At 41.8% G+C, this 13,004-nt stretch overlaps 1 protein-coding gene across 8 annotated transcripts in view; it reads left to right on the top strand.

Moving 5' to 3' along the window:
- The window catches only part of TLK2 (tousled like kinase 2), a 47,198-nt gene that overhangs the window by 22,465 nt on the left and 11,729 nt on the right, over positions 1-13,004 (top strand). For all 8 annotated transcript variants that reach the window (XM_030465850.1, XM_030465855.1, XM_030465853.1 and 5 more), the window contains 7 exons: positions 466-558; positions 1,969-2,079; positions 3,405-3,541; positions 5,956-6,108; positions 9,504-9,570; positions 11,282-11,379; positions 11,740-11,821. In XM_030465850.1, coding sequence (XP_030321710.1) covers positions 466-558; positions 1,969-2,079; positions 3,405-3,541; positions 5,956-6,108; positions 9,504-9,570; positions 11,282-11,379; positions 11,740-11,821 — 741 coding nt within the window. The remainder of the gene's footprint in view (positions 1-465; positions 559-1,968; positions 2,080-3,404; positions 3,542-5,955; positions 6,109-9,503; positions 9,571-11,281; positions 11,380-11,739; positions 11,822-13,004) is intronic.

Below are 13,004 nucleotides of genomic sequence, written 5' to 3'. Positions count from 1 at the left end.
GCTGTGCCCAGGAAATCTCATAAATTTGATATTCCAGCTGAGGGGGGTGGAGATCTGGTGGCTTTTTTCTCAACCTTTTTTCCCCTGCAAGCTGCTTGCACTGCAGGAAAAGACAGGGAATGTCAGAGACCCCCAAGGAGTGGGCAGAATTAACTCTAAAACTGAAATTTGCAGGACATGGAGGATGTTGTAGCCTATGAAGTGTTACCAGGTTGTTCTCCAGAGCAGCTTTGTGTCAACTGACTGAACCTCCTATGTGGGAGGAGCTCACCATGCACTAAAAAAGTGCAGAATGGAAAAAGAAAAATGTTCTTCCCCACACTGTTAGGATGCAGGGGACCAGTTTTTAGACCTAACTGGTTAGAGAAGAGAAGATCAATGTGATGTTAGATTCTGGCTATCTGAAATCCCACCTTAAATTGTTCTGAAATGTGGTTTATGGTGATTTTTTTTTTTTCCCTCCAGTCTGACCTCACAATGGAAAAAATATCTGCACTAGAAAACAGTAAGAACTCTGACTTGGAGAAGAAGGAGGGGAGGATAGATGACTTATTAAGAGTAAGTATTTTAAGTGGGACAACTCTTCTAAAAGCTGCTATTTAAAGACACCTAAAGTGCATGTACCAGCCAGGATTTTGTGTACCATTTGTAAAACCCAGCACTGGCAAAACAAACCAAATCCAGTCATCCCTTCCCTGCACAATAATTGCCTGGCTTGGAGATCTCTGTTGGGGCCTGCTTGATTCCACAGGCAGTGGCTGTGGAGCTGAGAGTTGCTGTTTGTGTCCTCAGTGTTGGTTTTTTTTTTGATTTGTTGCATGATTTTGTGCATTTCTAGCTGAAGTCACATGTTTCTCTTCAGAATTGTTCCCCTCCTCTAAATACTTGAGGAGTTGACTCTGCTTTTTGGTTAGTAACATGTCCACAGCCTCTCAGTAGGCTGCAAGGGTGTGTTCTGAAATGCTCCAGAGAGTCAGTGACATGTGTAGAGGTGAGGAGAACATCCTTTGGTCAAAGCTACAGAATAAAGCTTCTCTTAAACCATCCAGTAAAAGAGAAATACCTTTAAATCCAGGAACTGATTTTAATGGAGAAGTTCTAATTGCTTTAACTTTCATCAGCTGGAGCAGCATCTCTTCTGAAGTGCTGGAAAAGATTACAAAATATATTTAAAGGAGAAGAAGGAAGGCTGTGCCTGATCTGAGGAGCTAAAAGAGCTGAGACAAGCTCTTAGAAACATAGAAGCACATGCAGATTTGTAGGAAAACCATCCATGAAGCAGGAAACACTTCTGTATTGGGTTTCTTTTGTTGTTCTCTAATCTTTTTCTATTTTTTTTACCCTTGGCTGTTGAATCTGAAGCCAGACTCTTGGTTGGGAGAGGGGATGGTAAACTGAATTTTTTATCAATGAAAATGGCAGCACATAAAATCTGGCTGCATGCTGTGGTGATGTTAAAAAGAGCAGCTGGTACAGGGAGCTGTGCACAGACTGTTAGCAGAGCTGATGGATAGTAACTCAAACAAGAATTTAATTGAATGTACAAAGGGAGTTAATTACTCCATCCTTTTCCCTCTGCCAGCATTGTGGCTAAAGAGGGAAGAAAGTCCAGGGATGACAAAGCTATTTTGAGGCTTGGTAGCTGTGGCAAAGTCTTCAGTGGTTTAAAATCTCCAGTTTCTTTATGCTTCTCATTAATCTCTTTGTACTTGAGTTCCTGATATGTAAAGCAGGGTGACAGCACTTCCCTGTGCTTGAGGGGTAGTAAGATTTGAGGGGGTTAAAAATTGAGAAGCCTGACTTGGATGTTTTGATATGAGGACCCAGGTTTCTTTTCTTACCCTGCTGGTTTGCTTTTCTTTAATCCCATGCCTGGAGCTAGCTGGAAAAACTTCTTCCTAGGTGCTGCTTAGTTTGGCTCTGAGTGATTTAAAGTCAAAGGTGTTTTTTTTTTTCTTTTACTTTTAGGCCAACTGTGATTTGAGAAGGCAGATTGATGAACAACAAAAGATGCTGGAAAAGTACAAGGAGAGGTTGAATAGATGTGTAACCATGAGCAAGAAACTTCTTATAGAAAAGGTGAGCAGGGGCCATTCCACATCTCTGCAGTCACCCCTCACCTCCTTGAAAACTTCTCTGCCTTCTTTCAAGCAGTGAAAAGCTGGTTTTGTGGCTCTTTTGATAAAAGACAACTGGAATTTGGCCTTGAATTACTTCTCTGCAAGTAGGAATGCAATGCTGAGCCTGAAATGGTTCTGAATGTTTTGGGTTGGTTCCTTTTCACAGTCTCAAAGAGTCATCTCCTTTACTTGAGTGAAATGGTGAGCAGGCATTACTTGATTTGCAAACTCAGAGACCCTAAAAAGCAACATTTTCCAGCCCTGGCACTGGAAGAGAAGTATCCTATTGTGCAGGGAAATTGCCAGATAGACTCTGTGACGTGGGCAGGTGATTTAAACCTTTCCTTCTTTCAGATGACAAAGCTGGAGATGATTGCTTTGTGTAACACTCAAAACAAGACATTAAAGACACTGGGGAAAGTGCCAGGCTGCTGTTTGCCAGCATCCAACCTGCTTCAGTGTTGAAAAGATTTCCAGATATCGTGATGGTCAAACAATGAGAGGCTTTGATTGCTCTTTCACCTGCTGGCTAATTACATCTTTTGTTTGTGGGCACTGGATGGGCAAAGCTGCCAGGGTGCTGGCCAGGTACATGCAGTCTGTTTGAGGTGATTTTGTTAGAGAGCTGATTGTTCTTGGCTGAATGGGAGGATTTGTAACTCTTGGCCAGGTGTTTCACAGACCTGGTGTTCAAATAGAATCTAAAGCTTCAACCTGACTGACTGAAGCTTTGCTCCTCTCAGCTCAGGCCTTGGAAATTTCCTCTCACTTAACCAGAAACACCATGCCAGACAGCACCAAAAGTTCTTAGGTGACCTAATTGAGGTTGTGTCACTTCTAGGAGTGGTGCAAGTCTAGGAGTGAGCCAGCTGATTGCTGTCTCTTGGTTTTAACAGTGATTTAAAGTGCATTTTCATCCTTCAATTCATCACTCTCCAGTGAAGGAGCCACACACGGGGTGAAGCTACTGGTACAAAGGGATAATCCTACTGCTAGACTGATTGCAACTGATGACAGAATAGGTGAACTGCCTGAGTAGTAACAAGTTAGCAAAGGTGAGGTTGAAATGTCAGCAATGAGGCAGTCAAACAGATGCCTCTCAGCCCAGTGTGAAGCAGCAGGAATAATGGGATCAATTCTTTTGGGCTAATTCTTTTCGGAGGAAGCAGCACTGAAAGGATGGGAAGTGGGAAGAATTGGGAGTGATTTAAACCACAGCAGAGCTGTGTTAAGACACTTGATTGAGGTGGTTTGTTTTAACTGGTGCTTTGTTTTTGTTTTCAGTCAAAACAGGAGAAGATGGCATGCAGAGATAAGAGCATGCAGGATCGATTGAGGTTAGGACACTTCACCACCGTGCGGCATGGGGCATCTTTCACCGAGCAGTGGACAGATGGCTATGCCTTCCAGAACCTCATCAAGTGAGGATCTCTCTACCTTCAGAGGCAGAAAATGGCAAAAATTAAGCAGTTGTGTCTGATGGTTTGCATGTCCAAATGGGAGAGTGGTGTGACTGGGTGAAAGGAGCAGAGAGGAACTCACCCTGAGCATGGGGAATGTTTTCACGTGGAAGTGAGAAATGTGTTTCCACTTAAAGTTCTTAAAGGTCTTAAGGTGTGCCAGGGGAGGTTTAGGTTGGAGATTAGAAAGAATTTCTTTCTGGAGAGGGTGATCAGGCATTGGAATGGGCTGCCCAGGGAAGTAGTGGATTCTCCGTGTCTGGAGATCTTTCCAAAGAGCCTGGATGTGGCACTGAGTACAGGAAAAGGAGCCACACTTAGGCCTGGCTGAAAAAGCCCTGAGAATATCAACCCACCCCAGCTTTTCTCTGTTGCATTCCAAGAGCAAAGATTTCCCAGGTCAAAACACCACCAGGTGAAGATGACAAAGGTACCATTTACACCTGGCCCTTCCTCTGAGATGAGGAGAGGCTGAGGGAGCTGGGGGTGTTGAGGCTGGAGAAGAGGAGGCTCAGGGGAGACCTCATCACTCTCTGCAACTCCCTGAAAGGAGGTTGGAGCCAGGGGGGGGTTGGGCTCTTTTCCCAGGCAACTCTCAGCAAGACAAGAGGGCAGGGTCTCAAGTTGTGCCAGGGGAGGTTTAGGTTGGAGATGAGAAAGAATTTCTTTCTGGAGAGGGTGATCAGGCATTGGAATGGGCTGCCCAGGGAAGTAGTGGATTCTCTGTGTCTGGAGATCTTTCCAAAGAGCCTGGATGTGGCACTGAGTGCCATGGGCTGGGAACTGCAGTGGGAGTGGATCAAGGGTTGGACTTGATGATCTCTGAGGTCTCTTCCAACCCAGCCAATTCTAGGATTCTATGATTAAGCCTCCAGAGACTTGAAACTGGAATCAAATTATTTGAGTTGGCCTCTGGGCTTAGTGCACTTAGGTGGCTGTGCTGGGGAAGAGTGGACAGATCTTGCATCTCTCATGAGGCAATCAAATTAATTTGCATACTTGCATGTATTAATGGAGGCTAATTAGTGCCTTTTTTTTTTTTTAAGTAGTAAGTAGAGAAACTTGAAAGAGAAAATCTATACTATTTAACTTTTTTTTTTGCCTCCTGGTAACAGTGATCAAAGGGGCTGCAGAAACCTGGCAGTGAAGATCAGAGCCCCTTTTATGCAGGATGTTAATGGAAATATCCAGTAAATTCCCACCTGGCCTAGACCTTTAAGTAGGACTTGGCAAATTAATTGCATTAGAACTATGTGTGATCTTTTAAAATGATACAACTTCTCTGTAGCCAGATAGGGAGGTGCAGCTCATGTTAGGTGCAGATTAAGGACTTTGTAATTCCTCCTTAGTCTGTGCAGCAAGTCATGAAAAAAATATTTGTGCAATATTTACCTGCAGCCTCAGACTCTTTTAACAAGTGAATTAAGGATGTAAATGCTCAAGTTATTCAGACAGGAAATTTCAAGGGTGCTTTTATCACTGTAAAATGGTTTGAGATAGTCTTTTTATCTTGGAGGAGAGACTGTTTCCTGAGTGAAATTGGGAATTGGTTATATTTCAGGGAACCAGGGCTGGTTTAACTGTACCCTTGAAGCATAAGGGTATTTTCTCAGACTTCAGGAATAGTTTTAACAGGAGAGTCTGAGCTTTAGAACACAGCCTTCTAGGAAAAAGTGTGTGGAAACTTAGTGACTTATCATGGAACCCTGGCTTTTCCCTGAGGTTAGCAACCAGCATGAATAAAACCTTTCACTGACTGAAAGCTTTCTATGGGCTAGGCAAAGAATCTCCTTTCTATATAAAAATATGCTGAAGCAACCTGAGGCATAATGTTTGGCACATCCCCCTTTTTCTTTAGATAAATATTTTACTCCTCATCTTCAAAGTTTAACTTGAAACTCAGTGCTCCAGTTCAGAGCAGACACTGAAGACAACCGAGTCCACTCCTTCCACTTATCTGCTTCATGACCTTTTTATATAAAAATATGCTCAAGCAACCTGAGGCATAGTGTTTGGCACATCCCCCTTTTTCTCTAGATAAGTATTTTACTCCTCATCTTCCAAGTTTAACTTGAAACTCAGTGCTCCAGTTCAGAGCAGACTGAAGACAACCGAGTCCACTCCTTCCACTTACCTGCTTCATGGCCTTTTTATATAAAAATATGCTCAAGCAACCTGAGGCATAGTGTTTGGCACATCCCCCTTTTTCTCTAGATAAGTATTTTACTCCTCATCTTCAAAGTTTAACTTGAAATTCAGTGCTCCAGTTCAGAGCGGAGACTGAAGACAACCGAGTCCATGCCACCACTTATCTGCTTCATGGTTTGTTTCTTTTTTTTTTTTCCTTTTTTTTTTTTTCTTCCCCTTCTTTCCAGGCAACAAGAAAGGATAAATTCCCAACGGGAAGAAATAGAAAGACAACGAAAAATGTTAGCAAAAAGGAAGCCCCCTGCAATGGGACAAACCCCTCCAGCCAGCAACGAGCAGAAGCAGCGCAAGAACAAGACCAACGGAGCAGAAAATGAAACGTAGGTTGAGTGGCCTTGATGGGGCTCTGCAGAGCCTGGGGGCTTTGATTAGAGCAGAAAAAGCTCTCCTGGGAAATGGAATCTTGCCCTTGCCTCTAGGCTTCACTCCATGCACAAAATGAATATTGTGGAATTAGCCTGGCATTCGGCAACAGCTGGCTGCAGTTCTAAATAGTTTTCAGTGGAGTAAAACAAGGAGGATTGCTGAATCCAGACTTTGTATGAGCTGGATTTTTTTTTTTTTTTTCCCAAATGCAGTGAGTTTTCCAGTATTCCTCTTGAGTCAAGTTTGAAAAGTGGTGTCTTTTTCCTCAGTGTTGGAACCTCAGAATTGATTTTGGTATCACTGCGTGTTACGTGCTGCTTTTTTTAAGTTAAAAAAAAAATAATTGTACACATTTAGAAGCCTTTATTTCCACAGGCTTTCTGGTGAGGCTTTTCAAGCAATTAATGGGGTACACTGAAAGAAAAAGATGTTCTGTCTAAAGACAGTTCATTAAGCACTGACTTGTATCTCCAGAGCAGTCAGGGAAGTTGAAAGGTGGTTGAAGTGCTTCCCTTCCTTCCTATAAAAGGTTTTCTTTTCTTCCCTACCTCTTTTGAAGTTCCTGATACTCTTTAAGAGCCCCCATGTTTTCAGAGGAAGGCTGTGTCTCACAAGAAATTTAGATTATTCATTTGGAAGTTTTTTTGCAAGTTGGAAATATTTTAAGTAGGAGACTTTCCCCTGCTTTCTACCACTTTTCCTTTACAGTTTTTATTTTGTTGCTGTTGGCTAAGGCCAGAACTCTCAGTGACACTTTTCTTCGTGCTCTGTGAAATCTCCTGGGCATAATTTGACCACAGAGTTCCTGAAGCCCTTGGAATTCTTAAGCTTTCAAAGTGCCAAAGCTCCCACTGCCTCTTGCACTCAGAGCAGGGATGCCTGGGTGAATCAAACTGCTCAGGGTGCTCCCCAGGAGGGTGCTGGTGCCTTTTGCAAGCAACTAACTTGAAATACAGACATTTACCCTTTTTCCTCCCCATTCTTCACTGATACATTTCAGGGGTTTTATCTTTGTGGTTCAGAAGAGCTTCTTGTGGCACTCTTGATAAAAGCTGCTTGCCAGTGGATGGATGTGGCTCATGGGGAAGGTTTTAGCTAAGGAAAACATGGTTTTTGCAAGTCAGCAGAAGCAACTGTACTGCCTGAGTCCTTGCTTAATCAGTAGTTACCCTGCAAATGCATTTTTTGGGACAAGTGTGGATCCAGATACAAAATGTTCTGATGTCTGGTGGGAAGGATTTTCCTGTGGAAAGCAAGAGGCAAGTTGAATAAAAATGTTTTTGAAAGTTGAATGGGAAGCAGACAGCCAAACTCCTTCATTGAGTTTTTAAATGTTTTTAAATATTTTTCCTTCCTCTTTTGTTCATGGCTGTTGCTGTCTCTTAAAAAAGGAGAGGAAGGTCCCGTGATGCAAATTGAAACACGTGCTCTGCTGAAACTCCTTTTTACTCTGTGAATGAGAAAAAGCTTTTCATTCAGGAAGATTGAGCTGCTGGGGCTTTTTGAGGTTTGCTGGGGCAACCTTGGAGTCTTCAGCTGTGCCAGGAGTAGTGCATTTCAAGCATGTTTCTGTAAAACAGGGCAGTGTTTGTCTTAGAGCCCCCTTGGTTTTTGGAAGGCTTGCTGCCAGCAGGCAGCTATTTTGGGCAGTGTTAGCCTGGTGGTACTCATGACATCTCTTGCTTCATGAGCAGCCTGTTGGGGTGTAGATCTGTGTATCCTCTGTGCCCTAAAACATGAGGAGAGCTTGAGGCTGGTTTATTCAGGTGTCTTTTTATTCCTTTTTATACCATGACACCAACCAAAGACCAAAACTTTCCTTATACAGTGATACTGACCAAAGACCAAAACTTTCCAGGCAATCTTTTAGGTGATTTAAAAAGTCAGACTGCTGCTGGGGGAAGTGTGTGAATTAGTGAGGTGTGAATTAATCTGCTTTTCTGTGAAAGGAGACAACATGGCAACAGTTCTGGGACTGGCTGTGGTTTGTATGGGTCTTTAGTTTGCAATAAGCAGCTCCTTCTGGTTGAGATCCTTTCCAAGGGAGCTTGGTTTGGGAGTTTGGGGTTAAATTGATCAGCAAACAATTAAATTGATCAGCTAACAGTTAAATTAATCAGCTAACAGTCTCTGCATTGTTAACAGCAGAGAGAAGTTGGGGCATTTTAAGAGGAACACTTAATCAGCTGGTGATTTCCTCCTCTCAGTTTACTGCCCAGTGAGCCAGGGTCCTGCTGGCTGCAGAGCTCCATCCCCTCTCCATCCTGGTTGTGGTTTTGCTGCTGTGAAGACCTCATAGAGAAACCTTTGTGCTAAGTACCCTGCAGAGCAGAGCTACTGCAAGAGGAATCCTCCAGGGATATGCTTGGAACTCTGTTTGGGTTCAAAAAAACTGTATTTATGTGCTGTCACATGTATCTCTTGTTTACCAAGTCAGTGTTGATAGGAGCTTTGTGACTTGGTGTTCACATGTGATGCTTTTGCCAAAGTCCTTGTTGGTAGGAGTGAGAAAGGAAGTGAAATGATTCTTCTTTTTAACCTCAAGGATCTCAGCACATGGTTACTTTTTGCTAGTGATGGGATCTGTCTCTATTTTAGTGGAAAGCTGTGCTTTCTCTCTGTCTCATGTGACACAAAGGCTACAAAAGACATTAAAAAAGCTCTGAAAAAATGTTTTGATCAGCCAGCAAGGCTGGAAACTTTGCACATCACTTATCATCAATAAAATCCCCTTATCCCATTGCTGCTTCTAGCTCTACATCAACTCAAAGAAAGGGTAAAATGGATTAAAGTTCCCAAGGTTTCCCTGAAAGCCAATGCTCAGAGCCTGAGACACAAGTTCTGTATCCCAGATCAGAGCTCTTTTTGCAGTAGCTCTGTGGCCAGGGGCAGTGCTGGTCCCAGAGTGAATGCTGGGTTGAATTACTCACCTTTTATTACAAAATAAAATACAAACATGGATTAGGAAAGGAAACTTCAAGTGGGAAAATCAACTCATGAATATTTGTGCTTCAGTGGTCTGTATTTAGATCAGGGCTTCACTTTCATTGTTAAAAGTCTTTGTTAAAAGTTTTTGTTAAAAAATACACCTTTCCCTAGCCTGACCAGGTATTTTTAGGGACTTGGATTTGAAATCAAGATCTGCTTTATCAAGTTTTAAGCTTCTGCTCTGCTTTTGCTTGACCATAAGGAAACTCAATACATTGCAGAGAACACCTTAAACATTTCCTGCCAGCTGTTGACACACTCTGCACAGCTGTCACTCCCCCTGCTGATGGGTGTTTTCCAGACAGTTTCTTTTATCCCCTCCACTAAATTTGAATGCTCTGGATCTCTCTCTTCTCTGCAGGTTAACGTTAGCAGAATACCACGAACAGGAAGAAATCTTCAAACTCCGACTAGGTCATCTTAAAAAGGTAAGAACTGCAGAAGAAGTTGGTAGGTAGGCAAGTTTTTCATCTGGTGAGCTCTGAACCACAACATTTCCCTTGTTTAGGTCACTAGAGTTTGATAATTTAAAGGGTTTTGTCACTTGGAGGGGCTGGGGGGGAGTTTGTAATAATAGTTTTGTACTAATGATTTTAGGCAGGGAGTTGCATTTAGGTTATTTTATTTTGTAATCATCTTTTTGCAATGATTTTAGGCAGGGAGTTGCAGTGTTCTGGTGCATCTTTCTCTGTCACTGTCCCCTGGTGCTGGTCTCTGTGTCTAATGTGGGGGAACACACAGGGACAGAGCAAGGGAAAGCACTTGTAGGAATGCAAGAAAACCTGCAACCATTAATTTTCCCATTTCTTTACCATATGGAATAACCAAGACTGTCAGTAACCATCCAATAAACTCTCTTGGCCTTTTGGAACTAGTGGTGTTGAGGTAGTTTTGATGCATTTTTGTTTTCAAATATTGGCTTCACTAAGTGAGGATTTATTTCAATATATTGGTTAACTTTGAAACAATTGCAATAAACTATCAAGAAGTTTTCTGAGACACTTCAACAGGTACTGAAAGAAAAGAATAGTTGTCTTCTGCCATTCCCTGATTAGCTGTGAGCTCTGCTGAGGCCAAAGAGGTTTTTTTTTCACATATGAACCAAAGAGGAAGTGTGGAAATGTGTTGCTGGAGTCCTCCTTTTCTCAGCTTCTGTCTGAGCTCTGTTTTCCTGCAACCTTGACAGACAAGAGGAATGCAAAACCTCATTAATGCTGCTCTCCACCTTGTTATTTTCAGTGGTGAGGAGAAGTTGATGTCCACATGGAATCCCCTGGCACTCTGCCCACAATGTTTTATTGACATGTGACCACAGATAAGTGATAGGGACAGGAGGATGCTGGAGGCATCCTTGCTCTGCAGCTTCTGCATTGCTGGAAGGGATTCATTGCAGCTCCAACTGTGCTGGCATGTAGTGTGCAACCCTGGAACAGAGGAATTCCTGTGGAAATGGACCTTAATGGCAACTGAAGTAATGTTCTGGGATCCTGGCATTGTCTGAAGCTCCACTTTTGGAAACTGGCTTATTCTTGATGCTTAAAAATAGAACAAGTTGAGAAGGGAAGGGAACAGTCACAAGACAAATGGGTAACTCTGTCCCTTGAGTCACAAATGCCAAATAATCCTGCTCAAGGAGCACATTTTCATTGAGCTTTACAACCTTGGCCACTGGGTCAGGTTTGAGGGCAGGAGAACTTCCAGCTCCAGCAGCAGAACTCACCCATGGCACTGAGTTACCCTCTGAACTCTGCTAACAGGACCCAGTGTTGTCATTTCACATTCCCCAGTCTTTGGATGTTCTCTTCCATCCTTTTTTTGTTTTGTCCTGGAAAAACATCTGCCTAGCATTTAGTCAGGGGAGGAGCAGGACCTGAGCTACAGCACTTCTTAATTACAGAAAGTCTTAAAAACAAGGTGTAAAGCTAGACCTGCTCCTCTCTGGGTGTAATTGTAAACAAAACTGCCCAGTTTTCATTCCTGCCACCTTCCACCTGACTCTTAGTTGGCTGTGAGCATCTCTCTAATCTCACAAACAAGTTGTTTACCAATAACTACTTTACAAGTAGAATTATATTCCTGTTTCTTCAAACCAGGCTGACATCCTAACTCCTTTTGTTGTTTTTTTTTCTTCTTGTGCAGGAAGAAGCAGAGATCCAGGCAGAGTTGGAAAGGCTAGAGAGGGTTAGAAATCTACATATCAGGGAATTGAAAAGGATACACAATGAAGATAATTCACAGTAAGCACATGGGGTTCAGGGGCAAAACTGTGTTTAAAAAAAAAAAATTGCCTTCATAATTGGAAACACTTGGATCTTTTTATTTAAATTAGTGTTACAACTAAATATGTCACTTGACTGAGGGATAACATGGTGATATAACTTGAAGTTAATGTAAGAAAGTGCACTGAAGTGTTATTTTATGGTTTTTCATTAAAAAGTGATCAGATAACCTCAGCTCTCTCAGTCCTTACCACAGTTTCAACATTACCCTGTCTAAAAATCACAATGTTACCCCTAAACTCTTTATTAACTGGAATTTATTGTGCAGTAGGATGCCTGATTTCTCTCAGTCCTTTTAAACTCTGCCTTTCCCTCCAGATTTAAAGACCACCCAACACTAAATGATAGATATTTGTTGCTACATCTTCTGGGTAGAGGCGGCTTCAGTGAAGTATATAAGGTAAATTTGAAGTGGCACTCTGTGGTGTAATCTGAATCTGCAGGGAAATATTGCAGTAAGCAGGATTTTTACACTTGTTTTCTCACTGGGGTGTGTGGTTGTGGAGGGAAGAAGGGGAGGACAAAGCACGTGTTGCATTTGCCTTGCATTAGCTTGGAGATTCTTAGGTTCTGCCCCTGTCCTCATTGGGCAGGTTTGGGGCAAATGGGGTCGTCAAGAATGTTGCAGCAGATCTGCAAGGGGTTTTTTTCTTTCAGATCTGCAAGGTTTTGGGTTTTTTTTTCCAGATCTGCAAGGTTTGGTTTTATTTTTCAGATCTGCAAGGTTTGGGTTTTTTTTTTTCAGATCTGCAAGTTTTGGTTTTTTTTCCAGATCTGCAAGGTTTTGGGTTTGGTTTTTTTTTCAGATCTGCAAGGTTTTTATTTTTTCTTTTTCAGATCTGCAAGGTTTGGTTTTTTTTTTTTCAGTTCTACAAGGGTTTTTTTCAGATCTGCAAGGTTTGGGTTTTTATTTTTCAGATCTGCAAGGTTTGGTTTTTTTTTTTTTTTTCAGTTCTGCAAGGTTTGGGTTTTTTTTTTTTCAGTTCTGCAAGTTTTGGTTTTTTTTTCAGTTCTGCAAGTTTTGGTTTTTTTTTCAGATCTGCAAGGTTTTGGGTTTGTTTTTTTTTTCAGATCTGCAAGGTTTTTATTTTTTCTTTTTCAGATCTGCAAGGTTTGGTTTTTTTTTTTTCAGTTTTACAAGGGTTTTTTTCAGATCTGCAAGGTTTGGTTTTTTCTTTCAGATCTGCAAGGTGTTTTTTTCTTTCAGATCTGCAAGGTTTTGGGGTTTTTTTTCCAGATCTGCAAGGTTTGGTTTTTTTTTTTTTCAGTTCTGCAAGGTTTTGATTTTTTCTTTTTCAGATCTGCAAGTTTTGGTGGGTTTTTTTTCAGATCTGCAAGGGGTTTTTTTCAGATCTGAAAGGTTGGGGTTTTTTTTTTTTCAGATCTGCAAGGTTTTGGGATTTTTTCACATCTGCAAGGTTTTTTTTTTTCAGATCTGCAAGGTTTTGGGTTTTTTTTCAGATCTGCAAGGTTGTTTTTTTTTCTTTCAGATCTGCAAGGTTTTGGGTTTTCTTTTCAGATCTGCAAGGTTTGGGTTTTTTTTTTTTCAGATCTGCAAGGTTTTGGGGTTTTTTTCAGATCTG

Source organism: Calypte anna, chromosome 27 (genome assembly GCF_003957555.1).
Source record: "Calypte anna isolate BGI_N300 chromosome 27, bCalAnn1_v1.p, whole genome shotgun sequence".
NCBI classification, from domain to species: domain Eukaryota; kingdom Metazoa; phylum Chordata; class Aves; order Apodiformes; family Trochilidae; genus Calypte; species Calypte anna.
Note: the sequence above shows the minus strand (reverse complement) of the source record. Positions and strands in the feature narration are given on the sequence as shown.